At 39.9% G+C, this 25,536-nt stretch overlaps 5 protein-coding genes across 8 annotated transcripts in view; 2 read left to right on the top strand and 3 right to left on the bottom strand.

The window, feature by feature from the left end:
• Positions 1-7,115, bottom strand: part of LOC106139771 (BTB/POZ domain-containing protein 7) — a 55,755-nt gene extending 48,640 nt beyond the window's left edge. The window contains exons 1-6 of the mRNA XM_060952212.1: positions 6,818-7,115; positions 4,405-4,518; positions 3,571-3,635; positions 2,345-2,442; positions 1,410-1,590; positions 540-650 (exon numbers count right to left, since the gene is read on the bottom strand). Coding sequence (XP_060808195.1) covers positions 540-650; positions 1,410-1,590; positions 2,345-2,442; positions 3,571-3,635; positions 4,405-4,479 — 530 coding nt within the window. The 5' untranslated portion in view covers positions 4,480-4,518; positions 6,818-7,115. The remainder of the gene's footprint in view (positions 1-539; positions 651-1,409; positions 1,591-2,344; positions 2,443-3,570; positions 3,636-4,404; positions 4,519-6,817) is intronic.
• Positions 1-25,536, bottom strand: part of LOC106142729 (zinc finger protein ZPR1) — a 247,391-nt gene that overhangs the window by 128,381 nt on the left and 93,474 nt on the right. The gene's annotated exons all lie outside the window — the stretch shown is intronic.
• On the top strand, positions 7,424-12,495 carry LOC106139806 (E3 ubiquitin-protein ligase RFWD3). Its single transcript, XM_013341308.2, has 2 exons — positions 7,424-7,584; positions 8,601-12,495. Exon 2 carries the CDS (start codon positions 8,610-8,612, stop codon positions 10,362-10,364), a length of 1,755 nt encoding a protein of 584 aa, XP_013196762.2. The 5' UTR covers positions 7,424-7,584; positions 8,601-8,609; the 3' UTR covers positions 10,365-12,495.
• LOC106139813 (mitochondrial coenzyme A transporter SLC25A42) overlaps positions 12,732-25,536 on the top strand; it is a 28,772-nt gene continuing 15,967 nt past the window's right edge. For 2 of the 3 annotated variants that reach the window (XR_009657452.1, XM_060952206.1), the window contains exons 1-3: positions 19,273-19,489; positions 22,660-22,742; positions 24,546-24,699. Coding sequence is in view for 2 of the 3 variants with exons in the window: in XM_060952206.1 (XP_060808189.1) it covers positions 22,694-22,742; positions 24,546-24,699 (203 nt within the window). In the remaining variant the exon portion in view is untranslated. Of the gene's footprint in view, positions 12,742-19,272; positions 19,490-22,659; positions 22,743-24,545; positions 24,700-25,536 lie in introns of those variants that run through there. The other variant, XM_060952207.1, reaches the window with a different exon arrangement.
• Positions 13,343-19,074, bottom strand: LOC106139823 (thioredoxin domain-containing protein 9). Of its 2 annotated transcripts, XR_009657454.1 has the most exons (8): positions 18,973-19,074; positions 18,424-18,499; positions 17,287-17,386; positions 16,337-16,468; positions 15,420-15,489; positions 14,943-15,078; positions 14,157-14,426; positions 13,343-14,089 (listed from the first exon to the last, which is right to left on the bottom strand). XR_009657454.1 is itself a non-coding variant. In XM_013341330.2 (7 exons), the coding sequence occupies exons 2-7, from the start codon at positions 18,486-18,488 to the stop codon at positions 14,285-14,287; spliced, it is 645 nt and encodes a 214-aa protein (XP_013196784.2). In that variant the 5' UTR covers positions 18,489-18,499; positions 18,973-19,074; the 3' UTR covers positions 13,343-14,284. The 2 variants fall into 2 exon arrangements, 1 of the variants encoding a protein (XP_013196784.2); XM_013341330.2 differs by having other exon boundaries at positions 13,343-14,426.

Raw genomic sequence — 25,536 nt, 5'->3', positions numbered from 1 at the left:
CACATTACACACATAAAATCACACCTCTTCCCCGGAGGGGTAGGCGGAGACTACCTCTTTCCACTTGCCACGATCTCTGCACACTTCCTACTACTTCATACTATTGTTACATGCATACATATATATATATATATATATAGTCACGTCTATATCCCTTGCGGGGTAGACAGAGCGAACGGTCTTGAAAAGACTGACACGGCCACATTCAGCTTAAGATAGACTCATTGAGATACAAATAGTGACAGGTTGCTAGCCCGTCGCCTAAAAGATGAATCCCAAGTTTATAAGCGTACTAGAGGCCGCCCGCGACTTCGTCCGCATGGAAACCCTATCAATCCCGCGGGAACTCTGGGATAAAAAGTAGCCTATGTGTTATTCTGGGTCTTCAGCTACCTACATACCAAATTTCATGGTAATCGGTTCAGTAGTTTTTGCGTGAAAGAGTAACAAACATCCATACAAACTTTCGCCTTTATAATAGTAGTAGGATTCTTTCGGCACGTTATTCATCACAAACAAACAAACAACGTCTCCCACACCTGGGATAATGCTGCAGCAGCTCTCTGAAGTAGGAGCAGCGCGCGCACAGCACTGCTCTGTGCGCCGGCAGCGAGTAGCCGGCGCCCACCAGCTCCACATCGCACCACCATCTGGAAATTCATTTATATTATTATTATTTATTTATTTATTACACAATATTCATAATGAACTTAAAACAAGAGGTCATGTGGAGAGGATGAATGAAAACAGGTTGACTAAGCAGATATACATGGAGAGTGTGGAGGGAAAGGTCGGAGTGGGAAGACCTAGACGATCGTGTCTTGATCAAATTAAGGACGTCCTGGTAAAGGGTCAGGTCGAGAGTGCCCGAAACCGCCGAGTTTGCATGAAGAGAGTTATGAATGTGGATGAAGCGAAGGAAGTATGCAGAGATCGTGGCAAGTGGATAGATGTAGTCTCTGCCTACCCCTCCGGGAAAGAGGCGTGATTTTATGTATGTATGTATATATTATTTATTTACTAGCGGACCTGACAAACTTCGTTCTGTCAAAAAGACTTGTAATGTAGCTAGTTTTTTGTTCTTGCCTTTTGGGAAAAAAATTAAAATTTTAATATGATTGAATTTCAATTTTATAAGCCTATCTCTTAGTCGCTTTTCACGACACCCATGTTTACATGAGATTGAGCGGTCCTATTCTTTTTTCCTACACGTGCCGTGAGCCGCATGAATGTATGAAAGTATGAATAAACAAACGAATGTACGAATGAACGCACAAACGAACAAGTGAACGAACGAATGAATGAGCAATTGAACGAATGAACGACCGAACAAATGAACGAACGAACGAACAAATGAACGCACAAACGAACGAACGAATGAACGAATGAAAACTTATCCATTCAGCGACCTCCTGCGCAGCGCGCGGTGCAGGTCACGCGCCAGATGGGCGGCGGGGCGGCGCGCCAGCTCGGCCTGCGTGCCCAGGTCGCGCAGCGCCGCGCCCGCCTCCAGCTCCTCGCACAGCAGGAACACCTCCGCCAGCCGCCACGACGACACCACGGAGCGGATGAAGCGGGCGTGCTCGCAGCCTGTGGGGCGAGAGGGGGGGAGTTCGATTCCAGTTCTTGCATACATGCATACAATCACGTCTATATCCGTTGCGGGGTAGACAGAGACGACAGTCTTGCTTCAAGACTGAATGGCCACGTTCAGCTGTCTGGCTTTATGATAGAATTGAGATTCAAATAGTGAGGTTGCTAGCCCATCGCCCAAAAAAATAATCCAAAGTTTGTAAGCCTACCCCTTAGTCGCCTTTTACGACATCCATGGGAAAAAGATAGAGTGGTCCTATTCTTTTATGTATTCGTGCCGGGAACCACACGGCCTATTCCAGATCTTCATTATACTATATATATCATATCATAACTAGCTGGGTCCCTGATTAATGTTTTCACATTATGAATCATTGATTGTAGAATAGAATTCAAATAGTGACAGGTGCTAGCACGTCGTCGGCTAAAACGAGAATCTCAAGTTAATAAGTCTAAAGTTAAAATACATTTAACACAGGTGCCGTGTGGTTCCCGGCACCAATTTAAAAAAGAATAGGACCACTCCATCTGTTTCCCATGGATGTCGTAAAAGGTGACTAAGGGATAGGCTTACAAACTTGGGATTCTTTTTTAGGCGATGGGCTAGCAACCTGTCACTATTTCAATCTCAATTCTATCATTAATCCAAACAGCTAACGTGGCCTTTCAGTTTATTCAAGACAGTTGGCCCTGCCTACCCCGCAGGGGATGTAGGCGTGACTATATTGTACACAGTATGCGTATGCGCTACCTCTGTCAGGACGCGAGTCGCGCGTGCGGCGCGTGGCGGCGGCGATGCGCCGGCGCAGCGTGCCCAGCCCGGCGCCGCCCGCCTTCTTCTTCCTCTCGCTGGAATTACATACAATTCGTCAACAACATAGCTTCACTTACTTTAAACTTTATAATAATTAACAATGTATATTATGTATCTTGTATGTATTTACGCATATTTTTTTTTTGTAATGTATTTATTTTGTCAGTACGCATGTGCACTTTATCGCACCACCAACTTAGTTTTTTTCTGTTAGGTCAGCTGGCTGACTGGTAGAGAATGCCAAACGGCATTAAGTCCGCCTTGTGTACATTTTTTGTTTTTGTGCAATAAAGTTTAAATAAATAAATAAATGACAGGTCGTATGAATAGTTCATAACTTCCGTGGAATTCGAACCGGTGCCTCTATGCGCAACGGCGTTCTAACCAGGCACCTTACATTCGACCACCGAAACTGTTTTATATTAGGGGAATATACTTGTCGAATATAATATAGAATTATTGAATAATTGAAATATATATATATATTCAATATCATATATATATATTTCAGGCTGTCGAAAAGGAAAGCCTTCTAATCTATTTTAAAGAGTTCTTTCGGTTTCAGATTTGCTTGTTTTCAGTGCCGTGTGGTTCCCGGCTCTGTCTCTTTTCCATGGATGTCGTAAAAGGCGACTAAGGGATAGGCAACTTGGGATTCTTCTTTTGGACGATGGGCTAGCAACCTGTCACTATTTTAATCTCAATTCTATCATTAAGCCAAACAACAGCTGAGTGTGGCTAGTATTTTAAGACTGCTGCCACTGTCTACCCCGCAAGGGATACAGACGTGATCATATGAACGAATGAACGAATTTCTTAATTTGAATTTGATTAAATGGCTACCTACATAGCTAAATATACCATTAGCTAGATCCGGCTAGATGGACCATCTTTTTTTTTTTTTTAACTTTGATCATAAAAACAATGACTGACTGACTGTATGACGTCCGCCATGGTGGGCGGCTAAATATACCATTAGCTAGATCCAGCTAGATGGACCATCTTTTTTTTAATTTAATTTTGATCATAAAAATGACTTGACTGACCGTATGACGTCCGCCATGGTGGGCGGCTAAATGTACCATTAGCTAGATCCGGCTAGATGGATCATCTTTTCTTTATTTTTTAATTTTGATCATAAAAACAATGACTGACTGACTGACCGTATGACGTCCGCCATGGTGGGCGGCGCGACCGGCTGGACCACGCCGTCGCACGCCTCCACGTCCTGGGGATTAATTAACAATTATTATATATATATATTATTTAGTTTAACTAATTATTACCTATTTATATATTTCAAATTAAGGACGTCCTGGTAAAGGGTCAGGTCAAAAGTACCCGAAACCGCCGAGCTTGTATGAAGAGAGTTATGAATGTGGATGAAGCGAAGGAAGTGTGCAGGGATCGTGGCAAGTGGAAAGATGTAGTCTCTGCCTACCCCTCCGGGAAAGAGGCGTGATTTTATGTATGTATGTTATATATTTCGTTTAATTATTTATACCTTGTAAATTATATTGCATTGCCGTGCCGTGTGGTTCCCGGCACCAATATAAAAAAAAGAATAGGACCACTCCATCTCTTTCCCATGGATGTCGTAAAAGGCGACTAAGGGATTGACTCACAAACTTGGGATTCTTTTCTAGGCGATGGGCTAGCAACCTGTCACTATTTGTATCTTAATTCTATCATCGAGCCAAACAGCTGAGCGTGGCCGTATCAGTCTTTTCAAGACTGTTGGCTCTGTCTACCACGCAAGGACCACATGTATAATAGTATTTACCAATTATAAAAATTGTCATATTATATTTGTAGTTGTAGCGGGAGCGATGGTTCGGCTCGACCACCACCAAAGGGAAGATCTTCCGCCAGGCCAGGTGTTATGCCTGGGGAACCGCGGCTCCGATGAGGTTGTATATATAGCTCCAATCCGTGAAATCTTTGAAATCGCGATTTAGTTTCTTATAGACGTGACCATATGTATGTATGTATGTTACCTGCGTGCCCGCGTGCGAGAGCGCGGCGCCCATGTCGGCAGCGCGCGCGCACAGACAGCACAGCAGCCCGCTCATGGGGCGCGCGCCATCACCGCCGTCGCCCCGAGGGCCGCTCTGTAACGAACAGATACATATATATTAATAATATACATAGATACATATGATCACGTCTTTATCCCTTACGGGCTGGACAGAGCCAACAGCCTTTAAAAGACTGATAGGCCACGTTCAGCTGTTTGGCTTAATGATAGAATTGAGATTCAAATAGTGACAGGTTGCTAGCGCATCGCCTAAAAGAAGAATCCCAAGTTTATAAGCCTACCCCTTAGTCGCCTTTTACGACATCGGGAACAGGAACGAGACGGATGGTCCTATTCTTTTTTTATTGGTGCCGGGAACCACACGGCACATTAATAATATACATAGATACTAATAAAAAGTGACATCAATAACTATTGGCTTATTATTAAATAAATAGTATCACTTATTGGCGTCACATACAAGGTATTATTACACCTTGTATGTGACGTCATTAAGTGATACCTTGTATCCAATTTTGAAAATAAATCTATTCTTTTCTAATCACGTCTATAACGCAGGCGGGGTAGACAGAGTTAAAACAGTTTTAAAAAGACTGATAGGCCACGTTCAGCTGTTTGGCTTAATGTAAGAATTGAGATTCAAAGAGCGACCGAGAGAAAAATGAATCCCAAATTTGTATGCCTATCCCTTAGTCGCCTTTTACGACATCCATGGGAAAGAGATGAAGTGGTCCTATTTATTTTTTGTAATAGTGCAGGAACCACATGGCATTATTAATTATTGGTGTATATTCATAATTATAGCTGATATAAACATGCCCGCCATTCCCTATTATTTTTAAATTGCATGCCCAACCCTTCATGTCCAAAATTGTAATTCAACTGATGTACTTTGTGTTAAAAACTTTGTTGTAAAAGGTGACAAAGGGATAACTTATAAACTTGGGATTCCATGTGTAGGCGATGGGCTTCATCCCATGGATGTCGTAGAAGGCGACTAAAGGATAGGATTATACACTTAGGATTATTGTTTTAGGCTATGGGCTAGCAACTTGTCACTGTTCAAATCTCAATTCCATCATTAAGCCATATACTGCTGTCTGTGACTCTTAAGTCTTTTCAAGACTGTTGAATCTATCTATCCTGCAAGGGATATAGACTTGTGACTATATGTATGTTCTTCATGAAAGCCACAGATTAATCTAAGCAAAGAGTAACATACACACATACATATAATCACGTCTATATCCCTTACAGGGTAGACAGAGCCAACAGTCTTGAAAAGACTGATAGGCCACGTTCAGCTGTTTGGCTTTATGATGAAATTGAGACTCTCTTTGCCTATTAATCTAAGCAAAGAGTTCTTAACCATTAAAACATAATATTAAACTATTCAACTGAACATAGCATGTGCTAGTATTTTTCGAGAGGCTCTGTCTACCCCATAAAACAACTAGTTGCCTGTTTTTTCTTATAAGATTTTAATTATTATTATGTTGGTACATGTAAAATTTGCATGGTCCCATAGGATAGGGACCCGTTCATTTTAGAGGCGTTCACGGGGCCGAAGCCAACATGAAGAGGCCCTTTGGTACCTTTTGTTCTAAAGTGAGATGGCTGCAGCCGTGGAGATCTGTCTCTTGATGAGCCATTAGGATACGCCAACGGACAGCCCTCCACAGATGCCAAAATTTTAATTATTCTTTTAAGTATTAAAGTTATCTATTGACTGAGGTAGCCACTTGAAAATAATATATTTCAAAGATATTGTTTAACAGCTGATTCTTATAAGATTTTAGGTATATAATATGAAAAATCCTAGCTTAATTTACTTAGGTACATACATGTCTCTTGGCTAAGAAGAACAAAGCTGAAAATACATGCCCTAGATTCAAATAATAATAAAAAAATTAGACTCTATGGTAAAATTGATAAATATTTCTTTTCAATTCTTATGTACCAGTATTTGTAAACAAAGTTTTTAGGTACCTTTTGAAACAGCAACAGAATCAGGATATGCCGAAGACATGACCCCAAGATTTAGGGCATTCTTTTTTTAAATCTGTAGCCAATTTTGAAAGTGAAATGTTACGGGTCGGGGGTGCGGCCCAGGGGAGGCGTGACGTCACATGCGTGCGCAGCTAACCCGACTCGACCTACATTCGGAAGCTTGCGACATTTTCACAAAATGTCAACAGGCCTCGAGCAAAATACATTCTATTGCCTAACGCGAACACCTAGTGGCCTAGAAACTTTAATGCTAGCAAACATGACAACTACCCCTTCTAACGATTCTTTTAGTTAGATGTTTACACATTAGCCAATGTTGTAGTTCTCAAGTATGACCTGGAAATACAGCACATATTACTAACCAGCAACTAATGACATCACAGCAGACTCCTCCGTCAACTTCCTATAGTTTTCACTGAGGTTTTCACGCAAACATCCAGAGATATTCCCCGATCACCGCCATTGTATTCACTTTATCCCACTCAATACACAATTTCACAGCTCACAACAGAATGATCTTGTTAAAACCAAGTCGCACAACACTTAACACTATTCACCTACGTATTTGTTACAGAAATAAGTCACTTTAACAAGCTCTTAGTATAAAAATTGAAAAAAACAGGATCGCGAGCAACCCGTTAGCTCTTCCCGTTTTCTGCGATTCTGACACTACTGCCAACGTCACAAAATTATAAATAAATCTTTTACCAACCTTTTTGATTGAATAAACAAAGAATGATTTTCATTGGCTGTAAAGCTTGAACTACATTGTATTTTAATCAACACGGTTTGCTATTGGAGGAATACTTGACATACTTCTTATTTTGACCAATCGCGGATATGGATCACTGCACAGATTGAACAAAGTGGAAATTATTTCAGCTTTAAAAACAAGCTGTCATTCAATGTCATATTCAAATGAGTTATGTCAACATTGTCAAACTGCGATTTGTATTTACAAATGTGTGGAATTCGGTTATTTTACGTAAAATTTAATGTTTTCTTTATTCTACATGTGACATAAGTGCCAATAAGTAATCAGTATATAATTATATTTATTTCTCACAAAGTAATAACAATTATATTGTATAAAGAATGTGTTTTGTGTAATCAAAAGACTTTCATGCATGTAAGTACCTGTACATTTTGAAATTTTAAGGCATTCATATTAAAAAATTACATAGTTTTCCGTCGTCGTTGTTAAAATATGTATAAAACACAAAAATTAACAGAAGTTTTATTCTTGATTTTCCTTAGAAACATTGGCGATTTATATGGTGAGGCAAGGCTCCAAGCAGTTGCTATTTTCTATTTGTTTTAAGCATTACCTAGGTTTATCATTTTATCTAACTAGGTAATTCTTGTCCCACATATCCAATATCTACAATACCCATAACCTATTTATAATATTAGCTAGCTAATATTTTTATTTTATGCCTATATGTAGAGATAATGAAGTACATACAAAAATAATATCACATCTATATCCCTTGAGGGGTAGACAGAGCCAACAGTGATCTAAAGACTGAAAGGCCAAGCTCAGCTGTTTGGCTTAATGATAGAATTGAGATCCAAATAGTGACAGTTTGCTAGCCCATTGCCTAAAAGAGGAGTCGCTACTATATAAGCCTTAGTCGCCTTTTACGACATTTAAGTGCTAAACCCAATCAACAGTCTCTAAAAGACTGAAAGACTGCAATAGAGCTGTATGGGTTATTGATCGAATTAAGATTCCTATTGTGACAGGGTGCTAGACCATTCCCTTGATCGACTTTCACAGTCTGCATGGGAAAAGAAGCAGCTGGCACTCACTAAGTTTCTTCCTCACTACCAACCAGCATGAAAGCATCATGGAAGTCATTAACAAACACTAGTTCTACATTCATTCATGTTTTTTAATGTAAACAATTTGCATTCGTCCATGATTTAGATTTAAGAGATCTATATTTGTATATTGACGTCCGATGAAAATGCTGCAGTGTAGTTTGTTCCGCCGTTTCTTCTACATGTGCGCTTTGGAAGGGGTTGTAGTTACAATTAGATTTAAGTGATGTCACGTCAATAAATGATACCTTGTATCCAATTTTGAAAATAATTATATTCTATTCATTAAACTGATGAATGCCATAATTGCATTGTCCTCAGTAAAACAACATGGCCGACAGCGACCCAGTTGACACTGGGCCTGGGAGCCCTGACATCCTCATGCCCCAGTCTCCAGGGAGCCCCATCATCCTGGACCCAGCTGAGAGCCCGCCAGCACCATGGCAACCCGACTCAGAAACCTTCACGCAAGGCAATGAAGACAGCAATGACTCAGTAGCCACCACTGTTAATCTATATGACACTGAAAGCACCAGTAGCACGTGGAACAGGAACGACGACTCCAACGCACGGCCACAAATCCCAATTCAGGAGAACAGTAACTCCGCAATGCAGTCCTTGAACGAGGAATCGTCCAGTTTAATGTCTTTTCCTGAGAGAAAAGATGAGGAACCACCAGCGAAAATGCGTAGACTCAGCTCCCCGAAGCACGACGTTGACGGCGAGACGTGCCCAATATGTCTAGACTCCTGGGGAAACACAGGAGAACATAGATTGGTCGCGTTAAAATGTGGACACCTCTTCGGCTCCCAGTGCGTGCAGAGGTGGTTGAAAGCCCAGTCTGTAAAAGACCGATCCTGCCCAACGTGCAAAAGCAAAGCCAATGTCAAAGACATAAGGCACATTTACGCACGGCAGCTGGTAGCGGCTGATACGTCCCAGATCACAGCGCTCCAGAAACAAGTGGACCAGTTGCAAGTTGAGAAGAGCCGGGCGGAATTGGAGTTACAGAAGTCTAGGATAGCTCACAGGGCTTGTCTGTTGCAACTGGAAGTCTTGAGGAGTACGCTGATGAAATCGCACGTGGCCAAAGAGCAACCCATTCGGAAGTCGTGGAGGTTCGCCCTGGAGAAGAATCTGGAGATATGCAAGGACGGCGGCTGCAGAGTTTTGACTTACAATTGCAGGACATACGAGTTCTACGTGTCGCAGAAGAGCACGAATAACTTGTTCCCCGGTTACGGGATAAGGAAAGTTAGTTGTGTGGATTTTAAATTGGGACAATTTGTGCATTTACACCCGAAGCCGATTAGGGATATTACTTATTCGCAGCCCCGCGATCTCCTTTTGAGCGTGGGCCTCGACGGCGCGGCGAGAATCGTGGAAAGAGGTATTTCCACGATCACGGTATCGACTGGCGTTCCTCTCTGGTCATGCTCGTGGGATTACCTGAGAAGCAACGAGTTCTACGTCGGCGGAGTGGGCGGCGTGATCCACCAATACGACGTTAGGAACCCAGGGTCCTATATCCAAAGATTGACGGCACCCAGCGACATGTCTCCAGTCGTGTCGTTATGCTCGACAGAGTACGGGCTGTTATCGTGCCAGCTGAACTCCAGCTGGTTATGGGTGGCGAATATGAGGCAGTGGGAACCCAGAGCTTTGCCAATTGAAGGTCCATTCATGTCGCTGTGCTACGATGTAGACTCACACCGAGCTTTGATCTCATGCAGACCTACCAATAGTTCTGAACGGTCAAAACTGACGGTTTGTAAGTTGAGAGCTTCCGCGCCTAATGGAGAAGTTCTGTTCGATGTTGAGCAGACTTTCAGTGGGTCTTCCAGGTCTTCCTTGCTGTCCAGGCCGACCTGGGTTAGGGCGCCGGGCGCCTGTTGGGTGGCGGCCCATTCTGAGAGCGATTCGACGTTGTACCTTCACGGGGTCGATGGAGCCAGGACAATGTCACTACCAGCGGCTGAACCGGCGTTGGACGTGTGTTCAGCAGAACTTAATGGCGACACGGTGGTAGCGGCGCTGTCAGAGTCTCGCCTTAGGTTATATAAAGCGGTGTCGACCAATTCATGATATTAGATATGACTGAATTTGTTATTTTTGTGTTTAGCGGCTAAGTTCTCTATTGGCAATGTTAAAGGATTCCTGGTGCGCACGCGCAGAACCCGAGAATAGAATAGATTTATTTTCAAAATTGGATACAAGGTATCACTTATTGACGTCACATCACTTAAATCTAATTATAACTACTACCGCTTCCAAAGCGCATGTGTAGAAGAAGCGGCGGAACAAACTACACTGCAGCATTTTCACCGGAAGTCAATTTACAAATATAGATCTCTTAAATCTAAATCGTGGACGAATGCACATTGTCTACATTAAAAAACATGAATGAATGTAGAACTAAATATTTCAATACGAATACGATGTTTACTTATCCGGTCTAACCGTATCGTCTCTCCGCGAGGCGTTCATGTACTAGACATTTAATGAATTAAAATTTTTTGACAGTCTTAATGAATTAAAATGTTTTAAAAATTATGGAAAACTAAATGTCACCCGCAGCTTCGCCCGCGCGAAATTAGCGCCACAAATTAATACAGGTTATTCGCAAATCCCGCGGGAACTATACTTTTTACCGGGATGAAAGGTACCCTATGACTTTCCTTACTCCCCACTATGTGTATACAAAATTTCATGCAGATCGGTTCAGTAGTTTAACTCTGAATATGTAAAAAACAAACAAAAAAAACTCATCAAGGCGGTGACTAAAGACAAACTAATCCAGGTTATTGCATGGTTGTTGGTCAAGACGAATGTCTATTCCCTTGGTCGTTTTTAACGAAATCCATGAAGATAGATCGAAGAGCACCGAACAAAGGGCTTAATCCAAAGTGCCAGTTACCACACGGCATAAAATACCCGACTACTTTGCCAATAGAGGGCGCTGAGTCTTAAAAACGGCAAAATTTTAAGTCATGAAATTAATGTTAAGGATGTTAGAGTGTAAGTACCTAATTTATAATTGGGAGTTAAAGGAGAGTTAAAATTGCCGTGTGGTTCCCGGCACCAATACAAAAAAGAATAGGACCACTCCCATCTCTTTCCCATGGATGTCGTAAAAGGCGACTAAGGGATAAGCTTACAAACTTGGGATTCTTTTTTAGGCGACGGGCTAGCAACCTGTCACTTTATATGAACCTCAATTCTATCATTAACGTGGCCATTCAGTCTTTTCGGGACTATTGGCTCTGTCTACCCCGTGAGGGATATAGACGTGACTATATGTATGTATTAAAGGTCCGAGAACACAGCAGAAAAATGCGGTTCAGACGGAGTGCAGTTTGATAGCCGGCCCGCACCAAGTTGTTATACTGATTGTGCCCTTGCGGGGTAGACAGAGCCAACAGTTTTGAAAAGACTGACAGGCCACGTTCAGCGGTTCGGCTTAATGGTAGAATTGGGATTCAAATAGTGACAGGTTGCTAGTAAAAGTAACCCAAGTTTAAACCTAACCCTTAGTCGCCTTTAACGCATAAAAGCATTATCTATCAGTACATATATCTATACTTATATATACATACATAATCACGTCTATATCCCTTGCGTGGTAGACAGAGCCAATAGTCTTGAAAAGACTGATAGTCGCAAGTTCAGCTGCTTGGCTTACTTTTCAAAATTCAATTTTTTTTATTTATTATTATAAGATAGGTACTTCATATCCAGAGTTAAGATCCAGTGTGTAGTGTACATAAGGAGTTGGAAGAGTTCATAAACATATATATTATCACGTCTATATCCTTTGCGGGGAAGACGGAGCCAACAGTCTTCAAAAGACTAAAAGGCCTCGTTCAGCGGTACGGCTTAATGATGGAATTGAGATTCAAATAGTGACAGGTTGCTAGTCCATCGCCTAAAAGGAGAATCCCAAGTATATAAATAAGCCTATCCCTTAGTCGCTTTTTATGACATCCCGAGGGAAAGAGATGGAGTGGCCGTATTCTTTTTTTTTATTGGTGCCGGGAACCACACGGCACGTCGGAAGAGTTTCTTGTAATTAAAACTGCACTGCGTCTGACCTGCCTTCGGTGTCGGCGCTAAATATGTTAAAGAGAATGATTTATTAGCGTAGTAATGATAATGTGAAATTGATTTGTGAACTTGTAAAAAAATTGTTTTGTAAATACATGTTTTAAATAATGTGTTTGTCTTTTTTTATCTTATATATTAAATTCTCGTGTCACAATGTTCGTTCCTGTACTCCTCCGAAACGGTTCGACCGATTCTTATGAAATTTCATGAGCATATTGAGTAGGTCTGAGAATCGGCCGACATCTATTTTTCACACCCCTTAGTGATGAGGGATAGCTAGTTAATTTATAACCAGATTTCTGTCTGGGGATTCGCTCCCGTGAATTTTTGTCGTCGATCAAATTAATGAGTTTCTTTATTATTTCTACACACATACATAAACTCACGCCTTTTTCCCGGCAGAGTCTACATCTTTTCACTTGTCACGATCTCTGCATACTATACCTACTATACATATATTTTATATATATATCTATACTAATATTATAAAGCTAAACGCGCTAATCTCAGAAACTACTGGTACGAATTGAAAAATAGTTTTTTTGTTTAATAGACCATTTATTGAGGAAGGCTTTAGGCTATTTATCATCACGCTGCAACTATTAGGAGCGAAGAAATAATGGAAAATGTGAAAAAAACGTTTAATATTATTCCTCCTTGAGTGCTTCAATGATGCAAAAATAACTATTCCACGCGGATGAAGTCGCGGGCACAGCTACTTACTAATATATTTTTTGTATTTTTTTTTATTAGAAGTCGCGCGCGACGTCGTATTTATCGCGAGAAAAACTACCGCCGCTCCGTTTCACGTGATAATAAAAAGCGAAACAGCGATGGTTTTTCGCGCTATAAAAACAGCGTCGCGCGTGTCACGCTGCAGGGGGTGGTGGCTTTGTCGTCTTAATTGATCCAAAGAGAAAAAAAAAACAAATAGTATATGGTGTTAATAAAAAAAAATGTTTATTAATTAATTCAACATAATATTTTAAATTTCAATTTGCAACTCTGCACACATATAAAAATCTAGCGCAACTAATGTTATTACATACATATTACATTTAGTCACGTCTATATCCCTTGCGGGGTAGACAGAGCCAAAAGTTATTTATTTGACGTCAAACAATGTTGTGAAACCAAAAGATATGACAATTATATAAGTGATATTTGAAATGTACCATAATAATTAATTCAAAATTTTTAATTTGTAGTAACTCAATCTGTGTAATTTCTACTTTAGTTTTATCTATACATGTAAAACTGCATTATCATTACTTCACATATAGCAAGCACATTTCGAAAAAAGTTAAATAATTATTTTACAAAACTTTCTAGCATATCCTCGACTTAATAGCCACGGACTATGCAACAATATGAGAGAGATTCCACAACACTTTTAGTTACTAGAGTCCAAATATAGTAATTCTGTCTGCACATTTAGTCATTTTAGACGGCCTCTGTAGCGCAGCGGTAGTACGCTTGTCTGTGACACCGGAGGTCCCGGGTTCGAATCCCGGCCAGGGCATGATGAGAAACTAACCTTTTTTAATTGGTCTGGGTCTTGGATGTTTATCTATATAAGTATGATAAAATATAGCATCGTTGAGTTAGTATCTCGTAACACAAGTCTCGAACTCACTTCGAGGCTAACTCAATCAGTGTTATTTGTTCCATATATTTATAATTTACTTCTGCCCCAAATTTAGTCACTTCTGCCCGCAAATTTAGTCACTACTGCCCGCACATTTAGTCACTTCTGCCCGCACATTTAGTCACTTCTGCCCGCAAATTTAGTCACTTCTGCCCGCAAATTTAGTCACTTCTGCCCTCACATTTAGTCACTTCTGCCCGCACATTTAGTCACTTCTGCCCGCACACATAGTCACTACCGCACAACTCGGGTCCTAATCACTCAGATCAAGATCAGAATCGCTGTCGTCCAATTTCCCCCGCACAGTCTTCTTGTTCTGTATGCTGAGAATCTTCTGCTTCCGTGCTTCGGCCGGTGGCACGGTCAGGTCTCCGGAGTATTCGATCACTTCTGACCTGGAAATGTAATGGGACTGGTTGAAAATGAAAGAATGAATTTTATTTATATAAGTAACAAGGACTCATTTGTATTAGTAATGCTTACAAACTATGTTAGTACTGGACAGCATGATTTCTAAAGTGAAAAGTTTTCTCAATCGTGTTTTCACAAAGTTTAATTTGGTTTATTTTACCCGTCCGGGAAGGAGGCGTGATTTTATGTATGTATGTATGTTTAATTTGGTCTACCATTGTATTCTTCGTGCCATGCGGTTCCCGGCACCAATACAAAAAAGAATAGGACCACTCCATCTCTTTTCCATGGATGTTGAAAAAGGCCACTAAGGGATAGGCTTACAAAATTGGCATTCTTTTTGAGGCGATGGGCTAGCAACCTGTCACTATTTGAATCTCAATTCCATCATTAAGCCAAATAGCTGAACGTGGCCATTCAGTCTTTTTAAGACTGTTGGCTCTGTCTACCCCGCAAGGGATATAGACGTGACTAAATGTTTGTATGTATGTACATCGTACCTGGCTATCCTCCACTCCAGCATCTCAGTGGTAAAGTCATCCCGGTTCCCGAGGTCAGTGAACCCGACTATGAAGTCTTTGGTCTTGTTCTGCTTCACCAGCCCGATGGTGGGGATGACGCGCACCTTCAGACGAGCTGGAACGAAGTGGTGGAAATATTTAGTAACATAAAACGAATAAAACATTCTTGAATGGAAATCCGGCCCGAAGGACCAAAATATCGAGTCGCCGTAAGGTGTTATGTTTGTGGAATTTAACAATGTCTTAAAAATGCAAGATGTTACGAGTACGATTCTTTTTTAGGCGATGGACTAGCAACCTCTCACTGTTTGAATCTCAATTCTTTCATTCAGCCAAACAGCTGAACGTGGCCATTCAGTCTTTTCAAGACTGTTGGCTCTGTCTACCCCGCAAGGGATATAGACGTGATTCTATGTATGTAAATAAATAAATAAAATAAAAAATAACAAAACTCACTGGTGAGAAAGGGCGCCCGCTCCACATCCAACTTGACAAACCTCGCTTCTAAATGTTTCTTGGCCAGCACCTACCAAAATAATACTATTATATTAAACTTATGTACAACCTAAAATCCTTCATTAATCCGGCAAATAAAATTGAATTAATATCCTTTATTACCTTTTTACGACATCCATATTAAAGAGGTGGAGTGCACCTACAAAAGTACCGGGAACCACACGGCAAAAATTATTATAATACTCCATATCTTGTCCATGGATGTCGTAAAAGACAACTCAAGGATGGGCTTACAAACTTGGGATTCCTCTCGAAGGCGATGGGCTAGCAACCTGTCACTATTTGAACCTTAATTCCGTCTACCCCGCAAGGGATATACATACATACATACATATAATCACGCCTCTCTCCCGGAGGGGTAGGCAGAGACTACCTCTTTCCACTTGCCACGATCTCTGCACACTTCCTTCGCTTCATCCACATTCATAACTCTCTTCATGCAAGCTCGGCGGTTTCGGGTACTTTTGATCTGACCCTTAACCAGGACGTCCTTAATTTAATCAAGATACGTTCGTCTAAAAACAATAGGACCACTCCATCTCTTTCCCATGGATGTCGTAAAAGGCGACTAAGGTGCAGAGCTTGAAACTTGGGATTCCTCTTGCAGGCGATGGGTTAGCAACCTGTCACTATTTGATTCTCAATTCTATCATTAAGCCAAACAGCTGAACGTGGCCTATCAGTTTTTTCAAGACTGTTGACTGTTGTCTACTCCACAAGGGATATAGACGTGACCATATGTATGTACGTTAGTCTAGGTCTTCCCACTCCGACCTTTCCCTCCACACTCTCCTCGTACATCTGCTTAGTTAACCAGCTTTCATTCATCATCAGACCTGTTCATCTGTATGTATCACCTTCAGATGCATATCCACAATTCTGCACCGTTCCGTGCCATTCTTGTAGAAGTGACAGACCACATTGTCGCTTTTGTTGGTGACAGCGAAGAACTCCTTCTCTGAGTCCAGCTCAGTGTACTCCCCGTGACCCTGGAATGTTAGTTCTACATTCATTCATGTTTTTTAATGTAGACAATGTGCATTCGTCCACGATTTAGATTTAAGAGATCTATATTTGTAAATTAACGTCCGATGAAAATGCTGCAGTGTAGTTTGTTCCGCCGCTTCTTCTACACACGCGCTCTGGAAGTGGCAGTAGTTATAATTAGATTTAAGTGATGTGACGTCAACAAGTGATACCTAGTGTCCAATTTTGAAAATAAATCCATTCTATTCTAATGGAAAGAGAAGTACATACATATATACATTTAATCACGTCTATATCCCTTGCGGGGTGGACAGAGTCAACAATCTTGAAAAATTGATATGCCACGTTCAACCGTTTGGCTTAACAATAGAATTGAGATTTTAAAAAAGACAGTGACAGGTTGCTCGCTCATCACCTAAAAGCTCAAGTTTATAAGCCTATCCCTTAGTCGCCTTTTACGACATACTTGGGAACGAGATGGAGTGGTCTTATTCTTTTTTTTTTTATTAGTGCGGGGCACCACAGGACAAGTAAATAAACAATTATATACGGGACAAATTACACATTGAGTTAGCCTCGAAGTAAGTTCGAGATTTGTGTTACGAGATACTATCTCAAGGATACTATATTTTTTAATAAATACTTATAATATAGATAAACATCCAAGACCCGGGCCAAACAGAGAAAGTTCTTTTCCCATCACGCCCTGACCGGGATTCGAACCCGGGACCTCCAATTTCACAGACAAGCGTACTACCGCTGCGCCACAGAGGCCGTCAAATCTCGCCGTCCGTGGGAAAGATATGCCGACTATACTCACATTAGCGATCCAATCCTGCTTTTGTTTAGCGCGCTGTTTCATCTCCTGGAGTCGCTGTTGCCTGATCGTCTCCAGGTCTGAACTCTCCAGGGCGTCCAACCTGGTGGAGAAAGTAATATTGCATACATATAGTAGAATAGAATAGATTTATTTTCAAAATTGGACACAAGGTATCACTTATTGACGTCACATCACTTAAATCTAATTATAACTACTACCGCTTCCGAAGCGCATGTGTGAGAAGAAGCGGCGGAACAAACTACACTGCAGCATTTTCATCGGACGTCAATGTACAAATATAGATCTTTTAAATCTAAATCATGGACGAATGCACATTGTCTACATTAAAAAACATGAATGAATGTAGAACTAGTCACGTCTATATCCTTTGCGGGGTGGACAGAGCCAACGGTCTTGAAAAGACTGTTAGGCCACGTTCTGCTAATAGGTATTAATGAACACGGCACGGAAGTTATTTTATAATAGACTAACTGTGCCCGCGACTTTGTCCGCATGGAATAGTTATTTTGGGCATCATTGAAGGCTTAAGGATGAATAATTTTCCCCATTTTTTTTTCACATTTTCTATTATTTCTTCGCTCCTTAAAGTTGCAGTGTGATGTTATATAGCCTAAAGCCTTCCTCGATAAATGGTCTGTTCAACACAAAAATAATTTTTCAATTCGAACCAGTAGTTCCTGAGATTAGCGCATTCAAACAAACAAACTCTTCAGCTTTATAATATTAGTATAGATAATCTTGAAACTGCATCAGATGACCATTTGGCCTACAGACTGTTGAGCAACATAATTTTTTAGAATTCAAACCTTGACGTTCCCTTCTTAATATATATAAATAAGAAATACTGGCCATATTAACTAAAATTTAAAAAAAAAACTGATAGGCCACGTTCAGCTGTTTGGTTAAATGATAGAATTGAGATTCAAATAGTGACAATTTTCTAGCATGTTGCCTAAAAGAAGAAGTTACAAGTCTCCCTTTGTCGCCTTTTACGAGATCCATGGGAAAGAGATGGAGAGGGCCTTTTTTATTTTTCTATTCGTGCCGGGAACCACACGGCACACCCAAATTATGTATGTATGTAAAAAAAATTGTTGCTTTGCTTGCATCACTTACCTCTCAATCTCACTGTCCAATTGTTTCTCAACATTTCTGGCAACGTGCTGCAATATTTGATCCATATTGATTACACCTGAAACACATTAAGCTAACATTATAGGTCTGTTTTTACAAGAAATTAAATTTCAAGTCAATCAAACAATCTCAATGTATGATAATAATGGCAAAAAAATTTGAATTTCAATTTATTCTCTGAATCAAAGAAAGGCCCGTATCGAAATCGGTTCAGCATTGAATTGAACATTCGACGTTTGTTGCTAAGCAACCGATTAGTTAACCAAAATGTTTCAAAATTAATCAAAATGGCACTTTATTATAATTTTTTTTTATAATCCACAAATTATATTTTAGTAAGTAGTCGATGCAAAGGAGACTGATCTGGAGACCATTGTCTTCACCCACTTTTATCCTCATTCGTCAATCCAACACATGTGAACTATCTTTCGTTTTACACAAAAACTGGATTCCGCTTAGCGCCGGCAACACAAATATAGGATAGAAGGTGCTTAAAATATCACTTTCACATGTTTACGAATGAAAAATTACCTGAATAAGATTTTTATTCAATTTTATAAAATCCGAAAGTTTGTTTGACTTTCGCTTTGCGTTTAATAGCTTTGCGATTGACAAAAAAGAAAAGGATGACGCATCAATTGGCATTGACATTTGCATTTTTTTTTATGCTTACGTAATGCGCAACGGTAAAAATTATACGGCCATCGCAGACCTAACCTAACTATCTTGTCCCAGTTTAAAATAAAACTAAAATTTGTTATACTGAAAACAGTAGATATTGACATTGACAGTTATTGAGTGGAACTGTCAGTATTCCAGTATAATCCTTTCCAGCTGATGGTATGAGAGTTTAGTGAAATTGCGTTTTTACTCCTTGAAAAATCAAAACAATAAACCCTTAACTCAGCAATCAGTGGGTAAAAATAAAAAAAATATTTATCCTCGAATATCACAGTGCATTCCGCTATACGAGTTAGTGCATTCGCGTTTTTGCGTAATTCAAAAATGTGTTTTTCGCGCTTGTTTTCTTCCGTGACCTACTAGTTTCGTAAGTATAAAAATATTTTTCTAAAAATAACTACGTATTGGGGTTTTTATCGCTCGTTAGCCCTAATTCAAGGCTGCGATCTAGACTTTGACCCCTTCAAATGAAACCTAGGTTACTTAATAAGCAAGCTATCAGCTAATAAATGATGAATTGTTCCGAAAAGGGCATGACGCAGCTTATATGCATTCCTTTGAAATTATTGACTCGATGAATTACCCATTAGACAGATATGTCTTTATTGTTTTATTCCAATAGGAATCTTATTGGACTTTGTAATAAAATAAATTATTTATAACTTGTAAAAGGTTATGGTATTTCTTTTTCCCTGATTACTTTGGCCTATTTATTTTCCTTAAGATTGAATTCTTGTTTCATAACCAAACATAATAAAGATATTTACCTACACATATTATTAATTAAACACATATGTATACATTACACTACTCTTTCCTCACAAATATACGAAATAACTAATCTTGGAAAAATTTCGACATCTGAATAATTTTTGCATTAAAAAAAACACATATATGTATATAACCTCCATCAGAGTGTCCTTTAGACACAAAGACCTCCTCCAGATCTTTCCACTTTTTCCGGTCACTTGTGAGTCTCGCCCACAAGGCACCTGCAGTGTGTCGTATACTATCAGACCTTTTGACGGCCTCCGTGGCGCAGCAGTTATAGGCTTGTCTGTGACACCGGAGGTCCCAGGTTCGAATCCCAGTCAGGGCATGATGAGAAATGAACGTTCTCTGACTGGTCTGAGTCTTGGATGTATATCTATATAAGTAATTATTATAAAATATAGTATTGTTGAGTTAGTATCTCGTAACACAAGTCTCGAAGTTACTTTGAGGCTAACTTAATCTGTGTGATTTGTCCCCTACATATTTATTTATTTAATGATAAAGATTTTTGAGGGCTTGTCTAATATAATGATAAAGATTTAATTTTAAAAACATGTGAATATCTTATCAGGAAATTGATAGTGAAAAAAAATTTAACCTTGAATTTAATTAGAAGTTTCAGTTCCTATCGTAAACACATATATAGAAAATGGAATTTATTACAAGGAATATTTATATACATACATTATAATCACGTCTCAACATTTATTTATTTTGCTCTGCACCAATGCCAATCTCCTGTTTGGTTTCCTTCCACCCGAAGGTTGACTGGAAGAGATTGCATCAGCGATAAGTCCGCCTTTGTGCCATCTCTGTCTGTTTTGTGCTGTTTTGTATGTTTTACTCTTATGGTGCAATAAAGAGTTTTATCTATCTACATACATACACACATATTATCACGTCTATATCCCTTGCGGGGTAGACAGAGCCAACAGTCTTGAAAAGACTGTCAGGCCACATTCAGCTGTTTAGCTTAATGATAGAATTGAGATTCAAATAGTGACAGGTCTGTCTTTTTGAGACTGTTGGCTCAGTCTACCTAGTGAGGGATAAAGACGTATGTATGAGTGTGATATGTAGGTATATAAATTAGAGATACAATGGATATTCGGCAACTATTCGGTCATATTTTGAAGTATTCGCTATTCGGCCTGTAGCGGGAGCGATGATTCGGCTCGACCGCCACCAAAGGGAAGATCTTCCGCCAGGCTGGTGTGACGCCTGGGGAACCGCGCGACAGACGATGTTTTTTTTTTATGAAATTACTCGTTGTTGCCTGAAGGGCTTTACAACTTAACCGGACTTTTAGTGGCGGGGCCTGAAGGGCCTCCTGCCGACGCAGTGGCTGCTCAAAGGGTTCCCAAAGTGGGACGAACCTCGGCTTTGACGCCACCCGTGTAGGTTGAACCTAGTGTTCAACTGCCATAAGGGCCTCTGACGATGTTGTGTCGGAGGTTGTATATATAGCTCCAATCCGTGAAATCTTTGCTTGCGCGATTTAGGTTTTTCGCTGTTTATGTCTGATAGCGTCGCGTGATTCTGTTTTTTATATTTGTGACTTGGGGCGCAGAGTTTTCGCCACAGGCTTATTCGGCCATATTTTCAAGTATTTGGTATTCGGCGAAATCACTATTCGTTGCATCTCTTATATAAATGACGTGAACAAGTGCTCGCAGAGACTACATCTTTCCATTTGCCACGATCTCTGCATACTTCTTTCGCTTCATCCACATTCATAACTCTCTTCATGCAAGATATAGTTTCTTCCGGGAAAGACGCGTGCGTTTAGGTATGTATGTATGTAACAAGTGTTGCAAAGGTCTTTTTACTGAAAAAAATTTAGATTTTTGTATGTCACAACAAATTGTCGTGTGGTTCCCGGCAAGCAGGTTATCTAGACAAGGTCGACGAACGCTCAGGAGGTCGCCATTGTAGACGTCCGTGTCACTAGCATAGTTGACATTATAAATTAATAGTAATTATTCCGTGACATTATAAATTCGAAGGTTTGTCAGTATGGATGTTTGTTACTTTTTCACGCAAAAACTACTGAACCGATTACGATGAAATTTGGTAATTTGGGTAGCTAAAGATCCAGAATAACATAAAGGCTACTTTTTATCCCGGAGTTCCCGCGGGTTTGATTCCACGCGAACGAAGTTGCGGGCGATCTCTAGTAATAAATAAAGTAAATGGCAATAAACTTAGTTTTAAGTAATTTATTTGACGTCAACCAATGTTGTTAAACCATACGTTTTGATAATTACTAAGAGATATGAAGTATCACTACATAGTATAAAACAAAGTCGCTATTTTAGTCTGTATGCTTAAATCTTTAACATTACGCAACGGATTTTGATGCGGTTTTTTGTAACAGGTAGAGTGATTCAAGAGGAAGGTTTTTATGTATAATAACATTTATAATTTTGCACCCGTGCGAAGCCGGGGCGGGTCGCTAGTATTATTATAAGATAAGGAAACAATTACTATAAAAATTATAATCATAAGAGAATAAATTTCAGAAATTAATTAATTATTATTATTTGTTATATATGAACAGTACCTTATAACTGTTAAATACATTACATTATTACTTTTAAATTTAAAAAAAAATAATGTAATGATAAAAAAATAATATTTTAAACGCGAAGCTCAAGACCGAGCGGGATGGCGACGCACTGTGGATGCCCTCTGCCCCAGCTAAGGGACATAGGACCTTAAGTCAAGTAAGTCATTACTTTTAAATTATTACTTTTGTTCCAGTGTGATGTCCAAGATGTGAAGTGGTTCTAAAGCGATGGCTGCTCAGGAGGCCAGCGTTGTTTTGAAGACACAACAGAGGCATGGTGAGTGAATTGATGAGGGATCACATACATACACTAGCTGTGACCGCAACTTCGTACATACATACATACATATTGTTCGTGATAGAACAAGAAATAAAACTTGATAATTTGGTTGACTTCTTGTGTATTCAAAATATCAATAAATATTACAAAAATAGTTGAAGATTGTTGCCATTTTTTAAGATATAAATTTTAGAGATGTGCGTCGACTCGAGTTGAGAGAAAAGAAGTGACATGTAAAGATGGAATGCGCTAGATGGCGCGCAGTGACCGGGTTCCGGGGCGGCTGCTTGACAGTGATTGATGTTTCCGAATAAGGCGTGGACACATATAATCACGTCTATATTCCTTGCGGGGTAGACAGAGCCTACAGTCTTGAAAAGACTGAATGGCCACGTTCAGCTATTTGGCTTAATGATAGAATTGAGATTCAAACAGTGACAGGTTGGTAGACCATCGCCTAAAAAAGAATCCCAAGTTTGTAAGCCTATCCCTTAGTCGCCTTTTACGACACCCATGGGAAAGAGATGGAATGGTCCTATTCTTTTTGTATTGGTGCCGGGAACCACACGGAACTTCGTCCGCGTCTGGAATAGTTATTTTGGGCATCTATGAAGCCCTCAAGGATGAATATTTTCTTCGTTTTTTTTCACTTTTTCCATTATTTCTTTGTTCGTTATAGTTGCAGCGTGATGTTATATAGCCTAAAGCCTTCGATAAATGGTCTATTCAAGGCAAAAATATTTTTTCAATTCAAACCAGTACCTAGTTCCTGTGATTAGAGCGTTCAAGCAAACAACTTTTTCAGCTTTATAATATTAGTATAGATAGACTGTCCACCCCGTAAAGTATAGAGACGTGATCTTATGCCTATGTGATACACAAGTCTGCAAGATTCATAAAAATGACGTTTACTCTGTCCACCCCGTAAGGTATACGAGACGTGATCTGATCTGTCTATCAAACATGTCGGCAAGATTCATCTAAAATTGTGTAAGACCTTATTAGTTTCACGATCAAAATGCTGGTTTTTTTTTACACCGTCTCATTATCAATTCTTATCAATGTTATCGTGTCTTCCCACGTTGCTGATAGCGAAACTAATTTGTAATTGTGCACTTTGGAATTTGTAACAAATTTTGGTAATAAAGTTAATGATATAAATGTGTGTGTATATACATATATGTGTCGTGCCGTGTGGTTCCCGGCACCAATAGATAAAAGAATAGGACCACTCCATCGCTTTCCCTTTCAGCTATCTGGCTTTATCATGCAATTGAGATTCAAATAGTGACAGGTCGCTAGCCCGTCGCCTAAAAGAATCCCAAGTTTATAAGTAAGCCTATCCCTTAGTCGCCTTTTACGACATCCATGGGAACGAGATGGAGTGGTCCTATCCCTTTTTTTATTAGTGCCGGGAACCACACGGCACATATTACAACAACAAAAAATAACATAACAGTGAAACTCTCACTACTTTCACTTGTGTATCACACGTAGGGTTGCCATCCGTCCGGGTTTCCCCGGATTTGTCCTAGTTTAGAGGGCATCCGGGGAGCGTCCGGGGAAGGTTTCATTTGTAGACCGGGTTTTAAAAAATTAATAAATAAAAAAGGTGATTTATGACATTTTCAAATGTCTTTTATTGCATTGTATGTATATGTTTAAAAGACCTTGTTGACATGTCCGGCTTTCGGACTCTAAATCCGGGGTCTTCACGCGTCTTGTCCGGTTTTCCAAATTTAAGAGATGGCAACCCTAACCACACGGCGAACCTGAAGATCTAATCTGTTCTCTTTCCAGAACCATCGAAACAGCCCCACCAGGCGGGCGATCATCGCTCCCTGGGTAATGCTACCGCGGTGACCACGTCTATGGTGGCCGGGGCGGTGGCCGGAGCCCTGGCCAAGACAGCCATAGCGCCGCTGGACAGGACCAAGATCAACTTTCAGACGTCGTGAGTTGTGACGTAGATAACTAGGGATGTGAAAAAGAAATCGATTAAAAATCGTTTTTTTTTTTGTTAAAGTAAAAATCGATTTTTATACGTGTTTTTTTAAAATTAATATATGCATACATACATAAAATCACGCCTCTTTCCCGGAGGGGTAGGCAGAGACTACTTCTTTCCACTTGCCACGATCCCTGCATACTTCCTTTGCTTCATCCACATTCATAACTCTCTTCATGCAAGCTCGGCGGTTTCGGGTACTTTTGACCTGACCCTTTACCAGGACGTCCTTAATTTGATCAAGATATGTTCGTCTAGGTCTTCCCACTCCGACCTTTCCCTCCACACTCTAAAATTTTTAAATTAATAATCGATTAAAAATCGATTTTTATAATCATGCATTAAATGCACTCCGACTTTAAGTTTTTGTCTTCTGTAGACACTGCCGTAATGGGTCCAAAAATGGAAACTCGGAATGAGAAGTAATCTGTATAAAAGACTATAGATATACAAATTGCCAAACACTATATCTGTTGTTTGGCTTAATGATAGAATTGAGATTCAAATAGTGACAGGTCGCTAGCCCATCGCCTAAAAGAAAAATCCCAAATATATATAACCGTACCCCTTAATCGCCTTTTACATTACGACATCCGTCTGAACGAGATGGAGAGGTCCTATTCTTTCTTTTTTTTATTAATGCCGGGAATCGTACAAATAAAATGAAAGAATATTATCTTATAGACAAATCCCTTACCTACTCTTGGCGGGGGGCGATCGACAATCGTATAAATAAACATACATACATACATATAGTCACGTCTATATCCCTTACGGGGTAGA

This window comes from Amyelois transitella, chromosome 28, assembly GCF_032362555.1.
Source record: "Amyelois transitella isolate CPQ chromosome 28, ilAmyTran1.1, whole genome shotgun sequence".
NCBI lineage: Eukaryota > Metazoa > Arthropoda > Insecta > Lepidoptera > Pyralidae > Amyelois > Amyelois transitella.
This window is presented reverse-complemented; position numbering and strand designations above follow the sequence as displayed.